This window comes from Candoia aspera, chromosome 1 (genome assembly GCF_035149785.1).
Source record: "Candoia aspera isolate rCanAsp1 chromosome 1, rCanAsp1.hap2, whole genome shotgun sequence".
In the NCBI taxonomy this organism is placed as follows: domain Eukaryota; kingdom Metazoa; phylum Chordata; class Lepidosauria; order Squamata; family Boidae; genus Candoia; species Candoia aspera.
This window is the reverse complement of record NC_086153.1, coordinates 42,612,454-42,640,298: the sequence shown is the minus strand read 5'-3', so window position 1 is coordinate 42,640,298 and position 27,845 is coordinate 42,612,454. Positions and strand designations below refer to the sequence as shown.

General features: G+C 36.8%; 1 protein-coding gene across 1 annotated transcript in view; it reads right to left on the bottom strand.

The window, feature by feature from the left end:
• The window catches only part of LRPPRC (leucine rich pentatricopeptide repeat containing), a 121,228-nt gene that overhangs the window by 63,848 nt on the left and 29,535 nt on the right, over positions 1-27,845 (bottom strand). The window contains exons 12-22 of the mRNA XM_063302863.1: positions 27,118-27,236; positions 24,904-24,997; positions 24,089-24,158; positions 17,953-17,980; positions 14,642-14,690; positions 13,443-13,549; positions 13,153-13,230; positions 12,029-12,139; positions 10,693-10,823; positions 8,021-8,106; positions 6,449-6,656 (exon numbers count right to left, since the gene is read on the bottom strand). Of these exons, the coding sequence (XP_063158933.1) occupies positions 6,449-6,656; positions 8,021-8,106; positions 10,693-10,823; positions 12,029-12,139; positions 13,153-13,230; positions 13,443-13,549; positions 14,642-14,690; positions 17,953-17,980; positions 24,089-24,158; positions 24,904-24,997; positions 27,118-27,236 (1,081 nt within the window). The remainder of the gene's footprint in view (positions 1-6,448; positions 6,657-8,020; positions 8,107-10,692; positions 10,824-12,028; positions 12,140-13,152; positions 13,231-13,442; positions 13,550-14,641; positions 14,691-17,952; positions 17,981-24,088; positions 24,159-24,903; positions 24,998-27,117; positions 27,237-27,845) is intronic.

The window sequence follows — 27,845 nt, the reverse complement described above, 5'->3', positions numbered from 1 at the left end:
AGATGTCAAACAGGAGCGGAGGGAGCACCAACACCTGTGGAACCTCGCAAAGCAGGGGCTGATGGGTGGACCTCTTGCCCCCAATCAACACCAACTGGAAACAGCCACAGAAGAAGGAAGTGAACCAGGACAACATAGTGCCACCCATTCCCAACCCCCGAAGCCGCTCCAGAAGGATACCATAGTCAATTACTTACATAAAAAGTTAAGAGTAACCTGACAGCATTTAAAAAAGACATTCTTTTTCAGTCTCAGCCTCCCACTATGAAAAAGTGCAGTTTGCAAAAGCCCAAGCCATCTCATCTCTCTATTGACTCCTTAGTACAAATTGTGAAAAACACAGCTATCACATTCAAAAGCTTGGGAAAAGGCTGGGCAAGATTTTTGAATATTTACATGTAAAAACTAGCACTCATAGAGTTATCATCTGACTTATTCTTCATCCAACTTGTATACGGTACAAGCAAAACATTCAGGACAAACAAAATGTTACATATAAACTTAGCAAAGCCTTTAAATATTACAGTCAACCTGAAATGGTGATAAGGAATATAATTTCTTGAAATTTTTGTTTTGCACTGTATAAAAGTTTTCTTTCCATTAAATTATTCTGAACACTCATAAATAAAACAATGACCTTGAAAAATTGCTTAGCATAATTTAATTTCTTTATAGATTTCCACTGTGGATCTGTTCCTTTCAATTAGAATATCTATACTGCAGAACAAATTACTGTTCTGCATTCAAGGAAGGCTAGCAGAGCTAGACTGCAAAAATCTGGATGACTCTAAATGACACCAAAGAGTTAGAATTTCTATACCTCTTTACTGCCATCTGATGGTTGTCCAGATTTTTGCAGTTGAGGAGGCTTGTTCTTAATCCCACCATTTCCTATGTCTGGAGTATCCAAAGATGTTTGGGGTTCTAAACCACCCTAATATGGAACAAAGAAATTATTCCTGATGGTATGACAATCAAAAATGCAGTTCTGCACATGGAGCCCCTAGTTTAAATGAATCTCACATAACCCAGGTTCAAGTCTCTCAGCCCAATCTATTTCATAGGGTTGCTGTTGTGGGGGAAAAATGAAGAGACTGCAGGTAGAATGCCCTAAGCTCTGAGGAAAGGCAGGACACAACTCTAACAAATAACACCCCATATAAAACCAACAGCAAACTTGTTGACATTAGGGAGAAACAGGAGAATACAAAAGCATTGAACTTTTAATAAAATACTTGACCAGTGAGTCAAGAAAAACAGGGATGTATTAGCAAATAGGAACGGAAAACAGAAACTGTTTGCAGATACCTTGTATTTCAAAGATAATAGGAATGCCAGTATGTGAGAGACCTCATAAAGCTTGAATAATGAGTCCTGCTCCTGGATGAAATAGAAAACCCCTTTACTTAGCCATTTGTTGATGGCTTCCTGGCTGCTATCTATTTTCGGTAAAAATTGGGTGGCATTGACACCTTGTTTTCAGTTCTGAGAGAAGCCAAATTCAGATGGTATACTTGGCCTTGTCACATACAGAAAAAAAAAAAAGTCAGTGACAGAAAAACATGTTTTGCATATGCTGCACAACTAGTGTTCATGGGAAGAATCTATGCTTGACAACTCATTTGAGAGTATATTGTCCTTTCTAGCCAGGTGCATCACATCCAAATGGGTTCTGGGAGATATACTGTACTTCCATAATGGGAGATGAAGATGCAGGAGCAATGCAGATGTCAACTCTCTAACAAAGAGTTATTTGATACAACTTGCGTTATTTTGGGTTTAAAAGTTATTTGAAAGCCTATAGGGTTTCACTAGATATTCCAATGTCAGCTACCACAAGAACTATAAAAGAAATCACCATTATAATGGGCTCAGCATCTGTGGGACAAAATATGTGATGACCATATGCTGAGCAGTGAGCAAGGAAGCAAACTGGTGTGGCTTCATCATTCTCTCTTAAAAGGAAAACCTTTTCCTTTATTGAAACCAACCTTGAGGGAGGGGGTGGTTCCGTCGGCTCTTAAGGAGGCGGTGGTGCACCCTCTCCTCAAGGGGCCATCGCTCAACCCAACCAGTCTGGATAGTTTTCATCCAGTCTCCAACCTCCCCTTTTTACAGAAGGTTGTGGAGAGAGTGGTCACATGGGAGCTGCAGAGGACCCTGGATGAAGTGGATTATCTGGACCCTTTTCAGTCAGGGTTCAGGCTGGGTTACAGGATTGAGATGGCATTGATCGTACTCTTAGATGACCTCTGGCTGTAGTGGGATGGGGGCAGTGCAACCATCCTTGCTCTTCTTGACCTCTCAGTGGCCTTCAATACCATCTATCGTGGTATCCTTCTGGCCTGGCTTCAGGAGTGGGCGGCACAGTGTTGTGTTGGTTCTCTTTCCTCCAGGGTCAGTTCCAGTCGTTGTTGATGGGAGGGAGAGGTCCATCCTGCATCCCCAACTTTGGGGGGTGCCTCAGGGCTCGATTCTCTCCCCTCTCCTATTTAACATCTATATGAGGCTGCTGGGGGAGGTGATCTGACAGCTTGGGGTGAGGTATCATCAATATGCTGATGATACCCAACTTTATATCTCCACCCCGGGCCACCTGAGTGATGCCATGGATGTCCTGTCCCAGCGCCTGGAGGCTGTAAGGGCCAGAATGGGGTGCAAAGGGTTTCAACTCAACCCAAGCAACACTGAGTGGCTTTGGGTATGTGGGCCTTCTGGTGACAAGGTTTTTCCATTGTTGGTCCTGGATGGGTTGCACTGCCCCAGACAGACCCAGTGTGCAATCTGGGGGTCCTGGTAGACTCACAACTCCTGCTTGAAGAGCAGGTGGCAGCTGTGGCTAGGAGGGCCCTTGCACACTTTCAGGTTGTGCACCAGTTGTGCCCATTCCTGGACCGAGAGGCTTTGCTCACAGTTACTCATGCCCTCATGACCTCCTGTCTGGATTACTGCAATGTGCCTTACATGGGGCTGCCCTTGAAGAGCATTCGGAAGCTTCAACTGGTACAGAATGCGGCTGCACAGGTAGTAAATGGTGTCGGATATTCAACACATGTAACACCCCTATGTGAACTGCATTGGTTGCCAGTGTGCTTCTGGGTGCAATTCAATGTGCTGCTTGTCACTTTTAAAGCCCTTCATGGCTTGGGAGCAGGTTACCTAAGGGACTGTTTTCTCCCAGTTGTTTCTACCCATCCAATTTGGTCTGGTAGGTTGGGCATGCTAAGGGTCCCATCAGCCAAGGTATGGCGGTTGGCCGGGACTAGAAGGCGTGCCTTCTCTGCCATAGCGCCTGCCCTCCAGAATATTCTCCCTTCAGAGACCAGGATGTCCCCGACCCTGCTGGTCTTTTGTAAAGCCATGAAGACCTGGTTATGTGCCCAGACTTGGGGCCCTGAGTATGTTAATGGCCCTGTTTCTTGGCTATATTAACATCCATGCATTGCTTACTTGGTGACAATATATATTTATTTTGTACTTTTAATTGTTTTAATTATTTTAACTGTTTTATAATTTTTATGATTGTAAGCCGCCCAGTCACTTGAGATGGGCGGCTATAGAAATGAAATGAAATGTAAGAGCCTATGAACTGTTGGTTCTGGAAAGCAAACAAATACATCACCTTACACTATCTGAAGTAGGCTATGATCACACACATAATTTCATGAAGACTCTAAACACTGTTCTCAGGCTGAACAGTAAAATTCAAATTGGAAGAATGATGACCCCAGCATAATGGGCCATAAGGAATGGAGGATGGAAGGATATTATTATTTCAATTTGAAAATATGCATAAGATCAGTTCAGGGAAATTAGAGCCCTTCAAACAGCAGTGGTAGGAGAGGTTCCTGGTGGGATCGTTGCATGCCTCAATGGCAAGATGTAGTTTTTAACCCTGTTCAGGACATTACTGACTAGAAACTGGGAGGCTATGAGTTCTAGTCCTCCCTTAGGCATGGAAGTCAACTTGGTGACTTTGGGCCAGTCATTCTCTCAGAGCTCAACCCACATCACAGGATTATTGTTATGGAGAAAACAGGAAGGGGTAGTATTATACACACTGCCTTGAGTTTGGCAAAACAGACAGGATACAAATCTAGTAAATAAACAAACAAACAATGCTTCTTGATCAACCGGTAAGTCCTTGCTAGGGACATAACATTCGTGGTAAGGCCCCAAAACTGGAGCCAGACATGACACTGGAGATGTCAACATCTTCAATATGATTCTGCCACATGGCTTTATTAATTTCTGCTTTGTGAACCTGGTCGTTTCTGCTTCACTCATATTTTGTCTTCTGGCAAGTTGGCTAAGTCCTTTTTGCCATAGAAAATAATGACATTTGGCTATGCATGGCTGGCAATTGGTTATTCTCAAGAAAATGTGCTCTGGAATTATTATTTATGTTCCCAGACAATCCAATTTCCTGTTTCCTTCATCCCCCGAGGTTAGATTGGCCCCAACCCTGGCTGTCTTCCGTAAGATACTGAAGACGTGGCTTTGCCATTGTCACTGGGGATCCAGTGGAGGTATGGAGCCTGCAACGTGGTTGCCCTGTTTGTAATGTATGGACTGTACTCTCCTGCGGATTATGTTTTATGATTTTAATAGTTTTTAATTTGCTTTTAATGGTTTTTTGTTTTCGTTATTTTTGTTTTTGGTTGGGCTGCCCAGAGTCATGTATGTGAGCTGGATGGCTATATAAACTGAATGAAGAATGAATGAATGAATGAATGAATGAACGGTTTCTATTGCAATGGCATCATATAGAAAAATGGGAACTAAGAAGATATTGAGGATAGTTTGATACACACATCCTTCAACCATGTGGGAAGCATAGAATTAGAACCAAAGAAGCTGCTATATCCTGTATTAATTGTAAGTTACATTCTGTATTGTTGATTATTTTTACTGAAGTCCCTGGGCATTCTCAGTGAGGAAGAGAAAGAATTCCCCACTTTAGCATTTGAGAAAAAGAAAGATGGGGGGTTTAGATTCTGATGAATCCAAAGCAAAATCCTCAGACTCCATCAAAGTCCATATTGTTGCCCATGGTAGGGTGGTGCACCAACTCCGCTGCTGATACCAGCCTCTTAAATCAGTACATGTGCATGTTGGTGTATGGAACATACCACCAGAACTGCTGTTGTAGCTGTTTACCAACCATCCTGATAGTGCACACATAGAGAATGATTGAACAGATGCTGATGTTAAGTCTTTGAGATTGGAGAGGAAGCTAGTATGAAGGCAATCATTATGCTCCATGACATGCTACTGAGATTGATGGCTGCATCCCCGCATGTGTGACAGAAAATCTGTCTATGATAGGCTCTCCGGCTGTAACCTCTTGTGACTGCTTGGCTTGGCATGCTACAGTGAGATTAGTTTCTGAACTGCCAGTGTTACTTGTATTTTGAGCTCAGAAGAGGCTTGGTCATGGGGCAATTTTTTCTTTTCTTTTTGATCCCTCTCAATAAGATGCAAGATGATTCACTACATGCCCCACCATGTCAATGCAGCTTTCCAGAGTTTGTGGACTAGGCTCCATTGTTTGAGCTGATCAAGGTAGAACATATCTATGAGCTCATGAGAAAGTGTCTATTGAAAACTGTTGGTATCAAGAACTGTAAATCTGGTCTAGAAAGGAGTAGAGAGGATGTTCAAATAAGAGCAGCTTCCAATGCTTCTCCCAAACAATAACTCTGATGAAGGATTTCTGCACATCTGCTTGGTAAAGGCTTCACAACGTGCTTGATTAGTTGATATGAGAAAGCGTTCAAAGTGGCTGCACTTTGCCCTCAAAAGGTTGTCAAGTCTCAACACCTTATGCAGTGGTTCAGAGGGAAACTTTACTCACTTTCAAAAATGCCCCTCTGAATGGTTCACACAGTCCTAACATTGGCCTAATCATATTTACAGATCTAAGAAAGACTAACTAAAATAGGAATAAGTTGGCCAGTTCTGCCACATGCTATAGGCTACACTGGGAAGCTGAAAAAACAGCCTTGAAGAAGGCAGTGGAAAACCACTGTCAAGCCAAGGAAACTGAATAGTGATCAGGAAGTCTGCTTGACTCAAAAGCAACTTTACTTTACAAGCCCATGGCAGTTTTGGCGATGGGATGGTGGGAACACCAACATTTCTTAGAGGATTCTGAGATCTGAGACATCTTTTGCTTGTTTGACATTATTAGTTTCAGAAAATGGAAGAAATGCTACAAACAAAAAAAGCACAACAGTAATCCCTATGGACAAAAAAGCACGATGGTCATGACGACACAGCAGCAGCAATAGCAGCAGCTAATCATTGGATTTAATGGGGTTCATCTCTAAATATAGGCCTGTAGGATTGCAGTATAAAGAAAGCACGTAAAGAGTGTGTGTAAAATGTAAACATGAAAGTAAATACCTTTGTTTCTTTAGCTAACTACAGGTCTCAACCAACTTACCTTTTCAAGTGAACAGTAACGAGGGGAGAGCACAGCTTTACAGTAGGCTTTAATGACAGCAGGCCAACCATAGCCTCATGCAGCTGATTCACCTTTTCAACTTCACCTTTGAGGGCTGCACTATTAAGGATATGGAAACATTGTGTGACAGCTGAGTCTTTAATCCAGACACTCTTCTCTATCATCTCCTTTAAAATGTTAATAGCATCTACAATAAACCACAGCAAAAAAAAAACCTTAGGTAATTTTATATACAGAGAAAACAAACTGCTATTAAAACAGCCTTTCAAAAACCAGCAGGAATGTAAATTCTGGTGTATAATGCCAATTTCAAGTTAATTACTACTTGCATTTCTAAACGAGACTACAATTATGAATCCACAAAGCATGGTTTTATCATTTTGCTGCAACTTTGACTACAAATTACAGATGGGAACTGTGAGCCCACTCTGCACCACATAACCCTGTAGAGTCTGCCTTATAGCAACAAGATCCTACTAAATGGATGCTTTTATCGTTTGGTGCTAACATCTGCTAAATCACACCATTGTTTCTTCAGCAGATGGCTTGTCACGAGGCCAAATAATAAAGATGTGTTTACACTGTATATAGAGCCAGACTAATGGTCTGATACCGATAGGGCCTGTTTGCTGTGTCGATACTAATTAGCCAAGGAGAGCCAATGAAAGCTTTCTAAGAGACTGCATGTTAAAACATTAGGTTCATTAATCTTCATTAGAAAGGCAGAAACAAACATTCTGGTATATGGAATAAGAGCATTTTTGTAATGTTCTTAATTACTGCACAAGCAAAATGTTTTGACCACTTTACATAAAAGCATCTGTTGAAATGTTTTCTGCAGCATGCTATGGGCTTTGAAAGCTTGACACAATAACACCTTTTAATTGTATAGGTCCCTATGAACTAAATATCAACTCCTTTTACAAAAACGATCCCCTTAAAACATACATACATACATAAAAGATGTATGTTCTTCAAATAGAAATTTAGTATAAATCTTGTTTAGCAGAAGCTCATATTAGAATTTGTTAGTCACTATCAGAATATTTTCCTCTAATTTATGCCAATAATTTACAGTTTACAAATGTTGTAACAGACAAATTTAAGATCTAAATACTATAATGTGTTTCTTTAAAAATTCTTTTTTTCTCCAAGAGTGCTTAGACGCTTTTCAAAGAGGTTATGTTTACAGGCTTTACGCTCAGGCTTCACACCTTCTTAAGGAAAAACAAGGCCATTAGTCAAGGCACATACACAATTTGTGCCATAAGTCATGATCTTCAAACTCAATCCTAACAGCAGTGCTAATAAAAACTAGCTGCAGAAATGCAAAAAGCACTGAGCTGTGTAAATGTAAATGACAAGCTTGCCAGTCCATTAAAACTAATGGCCTATACCGTCCAAGTATCTCTGGTTGAATTCACATGCAAATTTGTATGTAAAATGTTCAAGCACTTTGCAGGACATGATATACCATTAATATTTTTTATTCTGGTGGCAAGATAACTGTATTATATAACAGGAATATATATTGAAAGAAAGAGTGCTTACCATCCATTCTTTCATGTTTCCCCAAAATCTTAATCAATTCTATATAAGTGCTTAATTCAAGAACATCAGATGAATCTTTACGGCAACTGGAGTATATAAAAAGAACTATATCAATTTTTACATCATACTGGAATAATCATCTCACTGCACAATCTGATGCATGTTCACTTAGAAAAGTACATGGAAGGAGCTAGCTCCCAGCAATGGGACCCAAGTACAACCAAGCCTATACCCACTGAACTCAATGTCACTTATGTCTGCACAGTTTATTCAAAATATACCATGTACTATTAGTCTGTATCCAGCCCAACTCCTGCAATCTATTTTATGACTGCCAATTTACACTGTAGTTTGTTTTTTAAACACAATACTGCTTCCTCAGTTCACAAAGTTTTCCCAAGAAAATTACTAGAATTGCCTTGCTTTTGGCATGCAGGTAGGGACTGGGACTGTCTTCGCTAAGCAATGTGGTCATAAAACGTGATGTCAGGTGACTGCATCACTTAGCAACAATCCCAGCAGTCCTGGTTGCCACTGTAACCCCAAGACTCACAGGTCATTAAACAAAAAGTGGTGGGAGTCCCAGGTAAGGAGTGCAGAGGTGCTGAGGGGGAGGCCGGGGAAGAGGGGTGCTGCGGCACCATGTGAGTACAGGAAGGCTGTGGGGTGGAGGGCATGGCACGAGCGCAGGAAAGCCAGGAGAGACTTACTGGAGTGACTTGCGACCTTCCCTGCCAGCTTCCCCATTGACTTTGCTTGTGGGAAGCCAGCAGGGAAGGTCGCAAATGGGGATCATGTGACCATGGCTCCTGCAATGTCATAACTGCAAGACGGGCACCTGCCTGGATCATGATCACATGACTGCAGGGGTGTTGTGATGCCAGTATTTCAAGGATCGGTCATACATCCATTTTTTCAGCACCACCATTAACTCTGAATGGTCACTGAAATAATGGACATAAGCTGAGGGCTATCTGGTAGTCCTCAACTTACAACCATTTGTTTAGCGAATGTTCGAAGTTACAATAGTGCTGAAAAGTTATTTACGACTGGTCCTCGCACTTACAACTGTTGCCACGTCCCCACAGTCATGTGATCAAAATTCAGGTGCTTGGCAACCAGCATGTATTTACAATGTTTGCAATGTCCCAGGGTCACATGATCACCATTTGCGACCTTCCCTGCCAGCTTCCCACAAGCAAAATCAATGAATTTTACTTATCTTTATTATAATGTTGCACTAACAAAGGACTGTTCCTCAGGCATATAGATTTTACAATAATCCCAATTCTAAATCAATCACAACCACTGCCAAATCAGGAACATCATACAAGGGCTGGTGCTGTTTGTGATTGTGATTTCTATAGATTAGTATATGTGAAATGTCTGACTCTGTAAGGACTGCCTAGTCTATTCATTTGTAGGTAATTCTGCGAAGGGTGAACAGACTGAACCAATGGACTTCATAGATCATACATGTTTAAGTCGGAGAAAGGACTTTTTACCATGAAAATTACTGAGATATGCTCAAGTTTCAACAACATTTGATGGATGCTACATGTCAGTGTTACAAACAGTTACTAAAAATATTTATATGTATATGAGATTTCGCATTCTGTTGAAATACTTATATAAAATAGTGACAAATATTTGATACAAAAATACTCCATGAGGCTCCTCTTCAGCTGTCAGTCAGTAATTAATAGCAACTTCACTAGACAGCAACAGAGGGAGACAACAAGCAGTTCCACCAGCCTTTCTTATCCCCTCTGTGAATATCTGTAACTGGATGTAACTGAGGAACTAGTATTTAAGCATTGACGGTCAAGCTTTTTTTTCTCCATCCTTCCCTAATCCTTTTTCTTTCTGGGTCAAGTACTTTTAGTTAATATGTCTGTGGATATGGAATATCTTTTCACTGAATATATGTAACCAACTGAAAGCATATTTGGTTCAAGAACAGAAACAAATACCTTAAAATAAATAAATTACTCTAGTGGGCAAGTTCAGAGGTACAACAGCTTAGAGCTCTTAATAAAAGCTGCATATCCTGAAGCAAAATCCTTTAATGCCAAAATAACAAAAGGAACACCCTAAACATTTTAGCTTAATGTGATACTTACGTTTTATTTAATTTAAAACAAATATCTCAAGAGTACAATTTAAAAAAAAAAACTAAAAAGGAAGGAGAAAAATGAAGAGCTAAAAAGCACTTTGCTCCTTGACAAATCAGCTATTACAAGTTATAGCTAGGAGCTAATTTTCACAATTAAGTTGTTGCCTTTTGAAAAACAAAAAAGCATAATGATTGCAGATAAGTATTAAAATAGTGCCACTTACAAGAACTGCAATAATGCATACTGTAGATGTATTACTTACTCCAGAATCTAAAACTAAATACCAAGATGGATTCTAAGACCTCATCAGAAATAGATGAAAATGCAACACAGAGTAGTATGCGCACAAAACACTAACAAATGTGCTTGTACAAAAACAATTGTGTAATCATGACAGCTTGCACAATCATTTTTGAATTTCAGCAGAAAATATTTTGTGTGGGAAAAGCTAATTAAAAATGCATGGGGGGGTGATAATACTCAACCTACTTAATTCAATAAGGTCTGTGTATCAGCATAAATCTCTGTGACATCTTTCAGTGCTAGTGTACTTACAATTCTTCTTTCAGGTTCATTGCTTCCTCTACATTATCATTTTGACAGCAAAGGCGTATTAAGGCTCCATAGCCAACAACATTCATGTCAAATTCATATTTGGCTTTTACTTCAAGAGCTTTCTGCATATTCTAGAAGGAACATTAAGCAAAAGATATGAACTAGAAAAAGAAAATCAACATGACATTTTATATTCTGTAGGAAATTACATTTATTTATATATGCTTAGGCTTAGCGCTGCTTCTTAGCAGTTCATGTGCTTCACATTTGTGTGCACATGTATCTGTGATAAATTAGTAAATGGCTTAAATGTGTCCATTATAAACTTTTACACTGCACTGAAATTTACACTTTCACTGACGTCTGAAGTATGCATATCATAATTATATCACATTGAACTTCACAGCAAAGCACTTTCACATTCTATACATACAGCTAATATATTGCAACCATTTCAGTATCAATGAGCAAAAGACATATTAAATTGGCTGGTTTAAGAAAAAGATGTCAAAACTGCTCATAACCCAATTTTCTGGCATTACAGAATATAAATTTAAAATGCTGACTATATTTTAATTTGCTATGAAATCATGGACATTGTGTCAATGGCCTGTAAACAAGGTTCAGGATCCTTGAGAACACACAGCAAATTGAAGTTCTATATAAAAATATGAAGTGCAGCTGGATGCCAGCTGATGAAGACAAGAGCCTCTGCATCTCAGAAAGCTTTTCTTCAAGAAAAAGATGGAATTTCAATCCCCACATTAACCACCTTTTAATATTTGACTTGCAAATTATTATGCATATATCAGTTGCTTGACAATCTAGTTGTAAGAGACCAGAGCCGTGGCTTGAAAGGACACTTGGCATGTATGATAAACCTTTCACAGCTGTTACTATCATTCATTTCGCAGATTACCATTAACAGACTTCCACAATCCCAAAACATGTCATTCAAGAGGTAACTAAAAAACAGTCTGAGGGGTTTCTTTCTCTATTTTTTTTAATACTTTGGATTTGCAAGGGGCAAAACTGAAATCCACAAAACACTAGTCTCTCTTGACTACATGCACCTGCAGTTTGACAAGAAACAAACACATGTAACTGCATTGTTCATTTTCAACTCTAGTAACTTTTATTATCTCTCCCTAAGTCCCTCCCCCCATCAACCACCTATATTTAAAATATGAGGTCTCCTAGGACTAGGATCTGTATTTTACTTAGGTTACTCTGTAAAGTGTCATTTACACTGATTGCGCTATACATAGTCAGAAGTATTTATTTACATATTATACTCTTTGTTAACAATACAATAAGCAAGTTGGTTAAAAATTACCTTTTCTGAACACAGAGCAACTATAAAGTTCTTTAGAATATCTCCAATGGGTTTGTTTTCAGCTTCAAGTTGTTGAAGTTTCTCCTCCAAATAATTTGGACTAACCAAGAACTAAGGCAAAAGGATATGAAGGTAACTCAATTTTTTACAATGAGAAACATGCCAGCAACAATATGCATTATAGAAATTTAGACTACACTGCAATTTTTTTATATTTTGAAGGGATGATGTACTAAGTACAGAGGAAACCCTAGCGCTACACTTTTTAAAAATGCTTTTCTATTATCTCAGTTGTGAGCAACGACCTTGAGTTTCATAAATCTAAGTCATGTATTGCTCTAGGTTTCATATTGCTTTTAAATAGGCTTCTCCCACTGGGAGCAGGTGCCCCATTCTTCTTTGTTCTCTGTTCGAGTCTTTGCAAGTATCCAGTGCAAGTGAGGACAGACTAATTTGTATATTCCTTCAGCTTCTGCTTCAGCGCAGCAAAAACATGGCCTGAAATTCTTAACTAGGAATAGTTCTGTTCTTAAGAGGAAACTAAGTCATAGCAACCAAGCATTCAAAGTCAATCTGTGGAAAAGTCAGGAATACCAGGCAGAACTTATCAATAAATGCATATTTTTATTGTTACTAAGACTGAAAACTCATTTTTTTAAAAAATGGAAATATTAAAATTGATACAGTAAAACTTGGAAGCTATTTATTCTTGCTATGTAGCAAAATTATTTAATGCTAACGTATTTAAATAGTTGCTGTGTACATACACTTAATGGCTGCTCATCACAGGCCAATAAAATTACATCCTAAAATGGCTTGATATATATTTGAATATAAGTATCAGCTTATGATAAATTACAAAACTGAATGTGTTTTTGTTATGTTATTACGATTGCTATCAACATTTAAGAGTTGCCCCGTCCTCTTTGTCTCCCTAAAACTTCAGAATTCTCTGTATAAAATACGCCTCCAAATTTCAGGAAAGGATTAAATAAAACTAGTTTTATACAGACATATTAATTTTTAAGGTAACTGCATACTTGGAATGAATGTGTGTGCGCGCGCGTGTGTATGTATGTGTATATAAAACATTCATTAGGAAAAAGTAATTTGCCATTACAAACCTTAATTAAATTAGGAACGTTGTATTCAGTCAGCAGTTTGCGAATACCTTTGTAGTAGCTAGGAAGGATTGTTATATTCTGTAGCAGGAAGTGGAGAAAATTATGTGAGTTTTAAAAGCACAACAAAACTGAGAAAATTTCTCTTAGACAAATTTCAGACATAATTTAAATCTCCAGCACTTGCATGTCATTGAGAAGTGGTCTGGCTGTACTTAAAAGCTGCAATTTCAAATCTAATAGATACATGTCAGGCAGGACGGGCATTATGTAGCAAAAAAATGAAATAGTACCATATTCTGCAGCTGATGGAAGTATTGTCTCAACTGCTCCTCCTTGTCCTGTATCTCTGAGTCAGTCATGTTGTCAATCAAGGCATAAAGAAAACGGCCAATATTTTCTGTGAGGTGGGGGTGGGGGGAAGACAAGAGAAAGCATTCCACTAAAATTACTGACACTGTCATGTTATCAAGATTAATTTATAAGAAATCATTTTGGTGTGAGATGTCACCCTGATGAGAGGCTCTGAAATGGCAACAATGATCACTGAGGCATAGAGATTATGTGGTTTGGGAGCACGTATCTAACTGGTGAGTGAAAGGAATATTAATTATTTTCAAACCCAATGACAGCTTTTCAGAACAAAATCTTTCTTCAATCTATTTTTCCATGGCTGTGTGACAAAAGCAGCACTGCCCAAGGCCTCTCCCCCACTTTCCTGTCCACTACCCCAAAATAGTTGCCATAAATATTTTGTCATTTATTCAAAAAGAAATAAATAGAGCTTTTTAAAGCTTCATATGCATAGCCCCATGTATTTCTCATTATTTCCAGTGTTTTACTGAACCTAGTGAGTGAATGTAAACACAATAAAGAGTATTAAATTATATTTAACCATCAGCTCCAATAATCCTGTGGAGAGCTGCTTATTAACCAATGAAATTTAAGTTTAACAAAAGATACTGTATAGGTAACAGCATTAATTTTCTTTGACACTCAAACATAAAATATATAGGAGTATCAGGAAGAATAAATGAGGTTTCAATAAAGAAACTACATTATGTTGTATACTATATTTTCTTATTATCCAAAATAATGTATTTTTGTCACAATGTAACTTTTGACATTAAAACATTACAAAAAGCAATTGAATTAATAGCTTTTTAAAATGTTTGTGTCAATGCCTTTCTAAAATAGAATCTTACCTCCATCTGTAAATGCTTGATTCTGTTATCATTATAATCTGTTCATTTTACTTACTATATAAGCATTTCAAGTACATTTTTCATTAAAAAGGAAAAACACTAATAAAATCTCATGGATTCCACAAAATATACTGTGATCATCTGGGTAAAGTTTTTACCCAACATGTTTTCAAATTTCACTTTCAAAAAGAAATAATCAATGTTTACAGTTGTAATCCCTCAAACCTATCATTACCCAGAAGAACGGATTTGTGGATAAGTTACAATCATAGAAATTGAAACTCTACCAGTTTCTTGTTGAGTCTTCTGTTCCTCCGTATACAACAGTTCTGTTATCTGGTAAGACAGAATAATCGTACATTGCAGCCCAGAAAAGCAAGCAAGGGCAAATAGTAACTGAAATTGAATTCTACAAATAACAAAGCACCTCTCTACTAGGTTATTCTGTGTCACATCATAGCAATTTACCTTTTTAAAACAAAAGCTTTTAGTATTTTTTTTTAAATACTGCACAACAGAAGGTAAGTTGAAGTAGAGAAATATAATCCCCATGATTTAGTTCACGTATCTTACCAACATGAGCAATCATAAGAAAAAATTACTTGGAGCAGTCAGGCACTATTGTTTAGAGGTTTAAAATTTGGGGTCCATTTAGTTCTCTATCATTATTTAGAAATTAATTTTAAACATGAAGTTGCACTGTGTATAACAGACTCTACTTCAGCTAAATATCTAAGTTAGCAATAACACAGTACTAAGTGCACTTAGTATAACAGCTAAGTAGAATTGGAAGGAGTGAAGCAAAGAACTACTTCTCAAGACTTGATGGCTGATAGTAACCAAAGTATCTAGGCAGGGGCTATTTGGCTAGGCTGTTCAAGTTGAAGGATTTTTCTTAAAATTGATTACCCCTCCCCCCAATTACTATCAAGGGAACAAGATTCCCTAACTCCATTAAAATCCATTTTAATGCACATTTCCTATCAACTCTGACAGAAACTGACTAAAATATAATGTAAAAAGGACTTCAATATATTTTTACTGACTGCTTGACTTATATGCTGTTTATCTCAAGTTATTAAAATATAGGAATTACTTTGGCCTTTCTATGTAAGTCTAATAAATAAGAATACTTCCTTCTTTCCTCCCACTGCTCATCTCTTTATACATAATTAACAAAAACAGTTACATTGAAAGAGATCCAAGCTGGCAATCAACTGGTCCTTTTGTATAGAGCCTTTTAAACAAAACCTTTCTAAGCAGCAGTTTCCCATAGTCCCTCACTTTTTTAGGGGGCACTTCCAGTGTGAAAAGAATGGAAGGGCATTATGGCTGACCAAATTCCTATTTGATACGAGGAATGACATTCCTTACAACAGACAAAAGGGAAAAATAGGTGGGTGCTGTAAACCAAACCAAGTCAGGGAAAGCACAGCTTCTAGAATTCCTTCCAGCCCCTTCACCAACACTGGCCACAGGAGGAATATGCATTTTCTCCTGGGTAATGAAGTGGGTGTGCGCGTGTGAGGTACTGTTTTCCCCTCACGTTGATTTGTGTGTATTTGTGAACAGCAGTGCACTGGAAAGCACAAGGCAGGCGGCACACACTCCACTCTGTGTCATAGAGGAAGAAGGAAGGGAGATTAGAATGGAGCAGGTGGCAACATTTTGAGCAGCTGCCGAACTTCCTTTCCCACTAGGATGCACCAAGGATATTTTTTTTCTGAGGTATTTTTCTCCACAGGCCTGGTCCAGTTTCAGATGTGCTGCTTCTTTTGCTAATTTATCCCACCATAACAAATTTGGTTCAAGTCCTTTCAGGTTTTAACGATAGACAAAACTAACGGATAGAGTTCTGAGTCCCTTTGCATAATTTGTTTCCAATATTTCATTGGGTTGGAAATAATAAAAATGGGGAGAGCACTGGAAGTACCAATAGGAAATATTTGATTGTATAGAAACTCAACAGAAACTTGGAATTTTTTTTTTCAAGGGTACCACAAAATAACAAACAACTTCATTCATGTAAAAACCTCAATGAGCTTAGGTAAGTCCAAAATTCACCACAATATGTTGCTTTAATCTATAGCAAAAAGAAAACATATTTTATAATGAATATTATCCTTAATTTATCACTAAAATATTAAAACAAATATGTCAGGTAAGTTGGATCCACAGAAAGGACAACCATTTGAAAAACCAAAATATGTCCATTTTTAGGAAGGAGAAAGCTGAACTCATTAAATCCATGTTTTAAAAAAATCTTCTTGGTTCATTTTCATTTTCATTTGTCATTTTTTACTTTTTTATTTTTTAAAGTCTTATATAAAACAAAATGAATTCACATCATACAGGTGGTCCTCACTTTAATGACCACTTGTTCAGCGACTGTTCTAACTTACAACAGCACTGAACGAGTGGCACTTATAACTGGTCCTCAAAGTTCAGCTACCACAGTGTCCCTGTGGTCACATGATCATCATCTGCGACCTTCTTTGCTGTCTTCCTACAAGTAAAGTCAATGGGAAGCTGGCAGGAGGTCACAGGCGCCCATCTGACTTGCTTAATGACTAGGCGCGATTCGCTTAACGATGGCAACCGGAAATGCCAGAATTTCCATTGCTAAGTGGCACAGTCATGTGACATCATGCTGTATGACCTCATCGCTTAGTGACAGAAATTTCAGTCCCAATTGCCAATGTTAACTGAGGACTACCTGTATTGAAAAGGTCCTTAAAAATATCTTAACATTTTTGTTATTTCCTAATTATTAAAAATGAAGCTACAGAATATTATTTTTTAAAATACGTCTTACCTGGGTTTGCAGCTAAAAGTCTTCAAGGAGAAGCTGCCAGCACACTTACTAGCAGTTACTTTAACTGTTAATGGTGTTTTTGGTCTATGGAATAATGTTGATGGAATAGGCATTTTTACATGGATAAGACTGTAAGCTCTTTATATGGTTTTGTTTTGTAGTTCTCTTGATAAAGGAATTTTCCAAAACTTGTTCAGCTTTTATACAATAGAATATTTCCAACTGGTACTTGGGATGTATCTTATAAAGACAAAAGCTGCTCCCCTACAAGAAAACCTTATCTCCTCCCATGAACAATAAAGTTAGCTCTTACCTAATATATGCCATTTCTATGTAAATATGAAGCCACAGTCATAACTCTATCTTCCAATATGTGAGCAACAGATTATGGATATATTTTAAGCAAACTGTGGAGTCCTTGGTGCTCTCTGAGCCTTGTTGTTTTCTTGCAGACCTTTCATTGCCAGACTAGGCAACATCTTCAGTGCGGAAAGGGAATGAGACTTGCTACAAATATTTTAAGCAAAGTCAAGCGTTTGAAAGACTCAGTATAGAAAAGGGAAAAATTGCACGCTTAATTTTTCCCACTGAGAACAAAAGGAGTTAAATTTATTTAACTTTAGATAAGTCATGACAATTTAAAATGCTTTGTCTAGGTGTAGTAATCCAAACAATAAAAAGATTAGTTTTATGTCTGAAACCACAGATCTTTCTATTTATTGTATTGTTGCAATACTGGGTACCAAAATATCTCTCTAATGCAGCTTAGCTGTCTTTACTTACCTTGTTCCAAAGATCAACATCAGTACACCTGCAGAGGGCAGCAGAAGATAATAAATTGAAATCCAAAAAAACTGTTATTTCTTTTGAAAGCTCAATACAACTGAATAGGACACACCGTGGGTTCAGGAGATTTGTTTAAGTGAAGAATGTTAAGAAATAATTGACATATATATTTTAGCATAGGCTTATCTTTACAAAATGATTTTCCTATATTTATAGACAATCAGTACCACCAGAGTTTCTGTGGTAATGTTTGAATCTATAATCTCACTGTATTTCAAAATACATGCAAAATACATGCCTACACAAAAAAAATCAAATAGAAACCCAAAATTTCTCAGATTTCTTGGATCTGTCAATGGCTTTTAAAGGATTAACTCCAATAATAATTTGTGGTTTATATGTAGATTTCCAGCCAACTGAATAAGGAACTAGCAATAGGAAAAGACTGTTATTTACAAAATGTGTAGGGCCATTTCCTTAAAAGTAATGCCGAAATGCTATAAATGTATGATTAAACATTTAACTCATATATCAGATGTGCAAAAATGAAATTTAACTGTATTGTTAAAAGATTTTCAGGGCTAAAGATACCTATCTGCATATATAAATGTACCCATATAGCATTTTAATAAAAATCAATCCCTTTAACTGTTAAAACATTCAATACTGCACAAATATAATACCAATATTGTAACATACATCTTTAAGTCTGCCAGATTGAAAGACTGCATGACTTATGTACATTTGTTTAAACAAATCCTTGATGTGTAAATTAATGATGTGTAAAACAGCCAACATCCAAAATATTTTGAGATTGATGTAGGTTGTTCTGACCTTTCTAAACATGGTCCAATGCAGTTTGGACCATACTGAAAATGTTCTCAAAATAGCGTGTGAGGTATTTATTTTAATTATTTCAGTGAACATGTGAGGATTTATTGAAATTAACAGATTTCAATAGTCTTAATTAATTCACCCATAGCTGTAAGGAACATAGACTCTAACAATAAAAACTGTAACTAAATTTTGGAACAAAATATTCTCAGTTCAGAGAAGCAGGGCAATAGTGATCAGTTGCTCCAGGAAAATTACAAACAAAACAGAAGAAAGGAAGAAAAAGCAGTTCTTGCTCCTGTTTTTCTCATCACTAGTGTTAAAAATTTATGTCTGAAAAGTTTTTGCTCACCAGAGACATAAAATTGATCTACACAATATCCTTGTTGTGCTTACATCATGGGCACATAAATTTGCTGAAGTAACTGACAACCACTGATCGATAACCCTAACCCTGACCCATTTTGGGGGGAGCATGAGACAGTCATAATCTATTGGTGTGTGTGAAACTCATTGGTGGGCAAAAAAAAATAGCTGGCAAAAAAGGAACAAGAGCTAAAAAAGCAGGTATTACAATCTTTTCCATGAATTTGGAGGTTTTTCAATAATGGACAATTATGATTCCTAACTTCAAGGACATTCAAATTATTGTCCATCACTGAAACAGTTATAAACCAGGGAATTCCTGATTCAGCTGTCATTTCTGCAAGCCACTTTCTCCTCATCCCTCTTCCACCTATCTACTATAAAGGATAATACTCATTTATATAAATACTACTAATTTATCTTATTAAGGTTGTTATATGAATTAAAAGTGACACAAATGTAGCAATTTGTATATCTGATAGCACAATAATAGCACATGAAATAATACTTTCGAAATAATGAATTCCTTAGATTAATTATGCTGGTTTAAACAGATCTATAGATGGTGTCAAATTAAAATCCCAGACTGGAAAGCTCTGGCAGCTCTCTTCAAAATCACCCTGCTATTAATGAATTGTAATGATATACTAAGTATATTGGGTAGCATTCTGATAGTTTTATCTTTTTAAAAAGTGTATAAAAATAGGAAGACTTTATACAATTTAAACAGAGTCAACAGATTTTAAACATATAATCTCCTCCAACTCCTAAGTATGAATTACCAACTTCAACGAAGTGTGCAAGGATCAAAAATACTTTTTGGCTTTTTAAAATAAATACTGTAATATTTCTGTGTTACTGCTTTGTCTGGCCATAGCCCATGTATGTCCTGCCTCTGGTGAGGAGCATTTGTGTTTTCAAAGCAGGTGACAGTGAAAAGGTGAAAGGTCCCCTGTGCAAGCACCGAGTCATGTCTGACCCTTTGGGGGGGATGCCGCTTTCGCAACGTTTTCTTGGCAGACTATAGTGGGATGCTATTATATAATTTTTTTTTATTTTAAAAAAATTATATAAAAAGAACTGCTATTTCTTTTGTTCCTTATAGACTGGCTCTAGTCCCTTACCAATACTACCTATACTGTCTGTATTTAATCCACTCTTTCCATCTTGAAACGACAAACTTCACAGCTTTAAATAACTAGCCTAATCTCCACTATTTATTTATCACTATGTATCTGTCTTAAAAAAAAATTCTGGAGCACTCAAAACTTAACACCAACTTTTTGTGATTAGTCCATATAAAAGTATCACCAACTATTATATTGTATGGAGTTTTCTTTTGGACCAATGATTGCTGTTTAACATTTAAAAAAGACACTAACCCTATTCAAAGTTATATAATTGGGGCCTTCACCATGTGAGCAAGTCCCATCATACAATATCACAAAAATAATAAAACCTATGTCTGCAAAAAAAAAAAAAAAAAAGGCTTTTCATGTACAATTGTACACATGTTGGCTTCTCTGTGACCCAAGTCCCTGATAATATATGGTTCTGGCAAGCCAATTTGCATACAGTTGTACCCAGGAATGACTGCAGAAAACCGAGCAATGCCAGAAAGGGGCATAGCTTATTTTAATGTATGAACAGAACTTCTATTCTTCCAATAGAGGAATCATATTTGCTGACTGCAGGGTTTATTTATTTGTCAAATTTCTCTGCTGCCCATCTTGCGTACAATGACTCTAGAATATATAATGTAAAATATTTCTACACTCCTTCAGATAGGTTTTTCTGAAGAGATAGATAAATAAAGGCAAGAGAAACTGACAATACTTCTCCTTTCTGATTGCTGTTCTCCATAAGTTGTTATGGAACCAACACAAGAACTGAGATCTACAAGCCTTAACAGAGACAGGTTTTAAAAAAGTGTGAATCAAAATAATTACCAATTTGTATTTCATCATGTGCTATATTTAGTCTGATTCTAAAATGTTTACTCATTTAACTTTGTTTCCTTCCTCCTTTTTCACTTCTTGTTGAATAAGTTATGTTTGTTATGTTTTGATAAGTTGTCTAATTCCATGTTCTCCTTCAACCCTATTTCAAGGAGCAGGGTCATTCGTGAGCTAGAAGCTCTCGTGCCATTTTGTCACCTAATATCTTCCACCTCATGCATGTCCCAGCATCTTTAAATTCCCACCACAAGGAGCTGCTAGTGAAGAAACTAGGATTCTATTTAGAATTCCTGTTTACCCAAGATGTCACATTATTAATTTAAAATAGCTCCAACCTAAACACAGGTGCTAGGTGGGTGGAAAGCCATTACTACAAAAACACTACAACCCTTCAGACTATGCATTTCACAGATGGTATTTAGTGCTTTGCATTACAGTGTTGTCCCACAACATTTGCAGCTGCACTGAAAAGCTATTCTACAGAACACAGTCATTTTCAGATGTTGTATGCAAGACATCCAAAAGAAAACTCAAAAGAAAACAGTGCAAAGTTTAGGATTTTTCATGCAATTCAAATATCCCCCACATAGTAGCTTGCTGTTACATCAGAAAAACGAAAGCAGCATTGCAATACTGCACCACAAGCTTTGCCCCTTTGTACAAGCATGCGACATCATAATGCATGAATAAAAGGGTCACTGTTTGTGTTATGATGTTACTTCCATCATTTTGCCCCTTCTTGTTCCGTCAGCAGATGTTGCTGCCACGAAACAACAATCTGGATACTAATACTGAATGTTAATTCAGCTGTATCACAGGATAACACATACAAGAATCTTTTGGGAGACTGATCATAGCATGGCTTATGTGTTCTATGACACAAGCAGCATACATTTACAGCATCTCTGGTAAACTAGCTTAGAAGTAAACCAATCACTGATCCACAGAGAAAATATACAGTATGTGTCTTCCAATTCTGGATTACTTTTCCAGGGCAAGTTCTACTCTGAACTGGCAAGGAACTGACCCTGACACATTAATTCAATGACATACAAATATTTCACAAGTAGGTATTTTCAGATACTTGCCATTCTTCCATAGCAAAGCCATTAAAAAATCAGAGCAAAGAGTGTACTTTCAGGAAACAGCTTAATGGTTTATCTCTCCCTCTCTCTCTCTCACACACACACACACACAGACACACAAACAGGTGCGCTGGGTTTAAAACTTCAAAATTGCATTCTATAATATATGGCGTTATATATTATAGCTTTTTTCTATTATCTCTTACAAAATTAATCCTTGCAAAGTGGTACCAAATTGTCCTGCTTAGGGAGATACAAAATATGGCCCTGCCCAAACTTCTACCCTTCCTCTACCCTAATAATTCTTTATTACTTTGTCTTTCTCCCTGGATAAGTGACAATATAATCCTAATATAATCACTTACTTCAAAGTGATTCAGATTTTGAAACATCTTGCCAGGAGCGAGGAGGATTTACCTCTCTAAAGAAACACACATGTAGTAATATAATACCTTTTTTCTCACTCATACATGTCACTGTTTTCCTTGTCTGTCATTATATCTCTCATTCAAATAAGATAATTTCAGTTTCTCCCATCTCCCTACAATTCTCATGCAATCACCACTCATTTCTTATTTTGCTTGCTCTCTCCACTTTAAAGCTGACAATATTCTATTTCTTTTCCCTGTCTCCAGCCTAATTCTGATTTTCTTCTCTTTTTTCTACCTATTATGTCTTCACTACACAGTTCACAGTCAGGCCCACAAAATACTGTGTAACAAAACTGTAACATCCCACCTATAAGCCAAAACATAGTCTCCATTTTTGTCACCCGCTTATTTTACTTTGAACAATAATCTTCCTTTTCATTTTGCTCTCTACTGCCACAAGTCTGAATTACCACCCATTCTTGTCCTGGTTTCTTTTCATCGTGCTTTTATGTTATGAGCCACCAAGACTCTGTATAAAATTGTGGCAGGGCATAAACATTAAATAAATAAATAAATAAATGACTTCATTCATTCACTAAGAGTAAAACTCTAAGCAACCAAGGTAATACAAACAAGGGAGAAATGAAAAGATGGAGACAGCACAAAGCATCATGGAAGTTCAATAGAAAAATTATAGCTACTGATAAAATTCATTTATTTACATGAACGTTTCTACCCTATGCATTGTTCAGTCAGGCTTAATATAAATACAAGATTTTAAGTATTTAAAAGAAAAAAACAGCAAAAGTAAAAAGGCCCAAACAAAAATGCTTATAGGTAAACCTTATCTGAGGACTGTGTAGTTCAATCTCTAATAAAAAGAGAGGCTTTAAGTTCGAATCTGAGTTTAGCATAAATTTATGGGATTGCATTAGGTAAGCTCATATTGTGTACTCCGGAATATGGAGATAATACTGATTAACCTACCATAGTTGTTACTAGAATTACTGTGACAGTATTTGTGAAGCATTCTGTATCACGAACATTTTATATAAATATTATGATTATACTTGATAGTTAATGTGATATTGAGATTATCAGAGCAGTTTCAGCTATGGAAGCTCATGGGAGATTTGGGATTTTATCACTTTGCTCAGCCTCCCACACAGAGCTGCTTGTTATGGGGGGAAATTTGGAGGGTACCTTGATCTCCTAGGAAAAGTGGAACATAAATCTAAAACAACGAAAGAAGAAATAAGTAACTTAAATTGTGTTTTCAATTTACGGTACCAAAATCAAAATGAAAACCTTCACTTTCCCACTCACAGAACAGGATATCAAACTTCAACAACATTGAGGCCTAGCCACAAGAACAGCCCTAAAAGCTTCTGTCAGGACAATGGGATATTAGCAGCTACAAATAGATGAATTTTTTAAAAAGTCTGCCTTACATAACAGAGAACCAAATCTGGAATTTGGGACCAAAGCTATCCAAAATATAAGATTTCACAAGTCTTACCTCCTGAATCCAAGCACTAGACTGTTCCTGATATGATTCCTGTCCATTGGCTGGATGTTTGGGGAAGACACTGCAAGTTAAATTAAATTGTTCAGAATGTGTTGATTTGCACTTCTCTAAACAGTATTGATTCAACCACTGTAATGGAAAACCAATATAACTTATGCTATACTTAAAGAAAACAAAATATTTTTGTTTTCTTTAAGTATAGCATAAGTTATATTTGTCTAGACAATAATTAGAACTATTGCTCCGTATTTCACTGTAAAGACATATTAACCCTGTCTCCCTATGTCCTAAACACGACTAAGTTTTTAAAAAAATTGTTCCTAAATAAAGGAAGGAATCTGTTCTATAAACTCGGAATCTCTAGTCAAATTAGACGTAACTTAATTCCAAGATTAATTCTCTTTTCATTTAAGTATAGTTTTGAAGAACTCTGTTAAATAAAGCTTATGTGAATTTTATAGTACAGTAGATTCAAATGGCCCATTGAGGCATACAAAAACTGCTCAAAGTATTCAAACATTTTCTGCAACATTATTTTTTTTAAAAAAGGATGCTATCTTAAGAATAGTTAATGTAACATCTCTTTCTTCTACCAAAGGGATATTGGCTTTCTAGAATAAAACAAAAAGCTAATTTACATCTTGCACTTGCTCCTAATCATAAAGACAGGCATGAAAATACAACTCCAAATAATCTTAAATAACCTGTATTTTTTGTATATTATCAATGAGATTTATCATTCTTAAAATTACCCATCAGTTTTCCAAACAAGCTATTCAGATAATATATAAAACAAGGATACTTACATAACTCATAAACTTTATCTAGTCTTCCATGAGAAGCTTCGTGCCTGATTTCTGCTGCTAAGAATGTACTGGCTTCAATAGGACAGCCTTTTTCCTATGGAAAGATGGTAATACAGTACCACCTGCTACACCATCATAGTCAAGGTCTCTACATCAAATTTCAGATCTAGTCTGCAATTGACCAAGAGCCTTCCAACCCTTGACCAAAGCTGTCTTCTGTAATTCAGGGTGTACAATGGCTTACTTACGGATATTATAAAAATTCTCGAGAAAGCTATTTATGCAAAGCCTAATTCTAGAATTGTAATTTAAAGACTGCCACATTTTTAATCACAAAGAATGTGCACACTAGAATTGCAAAGCAATCATTTTAAATTTGCCAGAATTGTAAATACAGTGCAAACTTTTTAGCTTTTCATATTAACAATGCTGATAATTTTTTTGACTGCTGTACAAAGGAGCCAAAGCCCTTTCTAAAATTAAGCTTATACCTCTGAAAGATTTTAGTATGCTGCGTGCAAGATTATATTTGGTAGAAAAGGAGATCTAGGGCAAGGCAAGCTTTTTTTTGGGGGGGGGAGGAAGTATGAACAATGTCCTATACTAAAATATATGCTTTATTTTTTTTCTTTTACATCCTATCATTTTATGGTAGAGAGAACTGTATTGTTTGTTTAGCTACTCCCTTTGCAAGGAATTTAGCTAGAATTTTAAATAATTTGCTTTCTTATTATGTTCAAGTTATACATCATGACGATGAAGTGTTATCTAGTATCTCATCAAGATATTAGGTGTAATTAAGTATTCTATTATCAAAGCTAACTGTTGTGTTCCCAGTTCTAATATCAGATACATACATATCTACGTAGTGTTAACTGCTGGTTTCATCTCTGTATTCTACAAATCAGACAGAGCTTAAATAGCATCATGGACAGATTCAGGAAAACACAGGTTATACCAAGCATTTTTTCAGATCACTTTATTTCTTCATCCTGGCAGAAGTTTGCACTACCCCCTGGTTTAAGACTGACAAAGGAGTGATCTATACATGAGAACAGTCATACAAAACTTTTCTGTCTTCAGATTACTGGTTTCAAGAAAAAAGAAAGCCAAACCCAGTGTGCACTATGTCATATGTGTGGGGCAAGATGTCAGCTGGGACAGGCTCATGACCATAATGAAGGACATGAAATCCTGAACCCCTCCACAGTGTGCAATTCCAGTGGGAACTGAAATGTCTCAGGACAAAAAGATTAGGAAGAAGTTGAGTTAAGGAAGAAAGAACCTTATACAACAGAGCAGACAATACATTTACAATATTCTTTTTCTGCTCTGACAACTAAAATGCATATACTCAAAATTGACAGGCTGCTCCATCTGGTCAATAAGGTAGAATTCCTACAGATCAAAGCAACTCTACTTCTCTGTCCTCCAATCCTAATGTGCTGTGCCACGGAGCAGCCTGGCTAACAGAAATGGGAGACATGACTCTCTTCATCTTCTCTCAGTCAGATCTCCATGTTAAGTCAAGGCTTTCAGCCAGGAGTAAATTCTAAATAATAGATGCCTTATTAGTAACTGATCTGACACTGAAGAGGTAGTCTTCTAGAATGGAGGAACCACTACCACTGTAACTTTGGTTATTTTTGTAGGCTACACCAGATAAGAAAAGAAGCCAACATAGCCTGTCTTCTTTTCTTTGCAACACTATCATTATCTCTCTGCCAATATTTACTTTCAGGTTGTTTCCCACTCCTCACTGCCCTGAAACAATTTTTTTGTATCAAACCCAAATAAAATTAATAGTACATATTCCACTTGTATCAAAAATAATGTCTCTCTTAATATTCACATGTGCCTGAAATAAATCATAGTGCAGTGGCTCAGTCCCCTAGGCCTCTGGAAGAGACAGTCTTTTTGGAATCATTCCTTTGGTGGTAACTCCATCAGTGGTAACTTAGCTGCCCCAAGACAACTGTCTTTTAAAGCAATAGCTCCAGGCACAATAGTGTGCATCATCTGATCCTGTTGATTCTTATCTTAAAATTAATGAAATTACATCATCTGATATATCAAATACATATCATCAAATATATACTTGATACTTCCAAATCATGAATAAAAATCTTACACCTCAATCCAATACAGCCCCAGTAATTTCAGAGTGTTATTCTCATTTAAGTACTAAAGTCTTAAAACAAATGGTTAACTCACCTGAATCCAGTGGCGAACAGGCTCAAGGTTATCCAAATTTGTAAAAACATACATTAAATATGTTTCTATATTTGGCTTTACCTCCAATTCATCCATTGTTTTGAGGACATCAATTATACCTAAAGAAAAAGAACATAGGTGTTAAACAACCTGTTCAGCTAGCTAGTGCCTCAGTTCAGACTATGAAATAAAGATAATATAGTGAATTATAATTTTAGGTTATTTCAGGTAAAAAAATTTTTATAATGTTGGAAACATCGTGTAGAAACTAGACATTGTACTGGTCTTTCGTTTTATTCTGCTTGCTTCTTTTCCAACTCGGACTATCAGATCCTAGGATGCAATTTTTTCTATATGCAGACCATCTCACTTCAGTGAAAGAAAGTAGAAAGCAATTAAAAAGTTTAAATTGCTTAGAAATTACTGTATTTAGAAAATGTTTTTTTTTTCCTGACAGCATGCTAAAGATGGCAGCCTCTTAGCCAACTCTGGCTGATCTCAGAAGCTCAACAGGGTCAGCCTAGGTAGTGAAGGTTTAAAAAAATCCTGGAAGGCAAGGATAAAGCATTTCTGTAACACTGCCAAGAAAACTGCATGGATGCAATCACTAAGAATCAGGAATTTCCAGGAAGAATCATGACTGGCAAAGTCTATATCCCTAAAGATGCTGGGGCAATTAATTCTCCCATCACTGGGCATTTCTGTTTTTTCAAACATTCTACAATTTT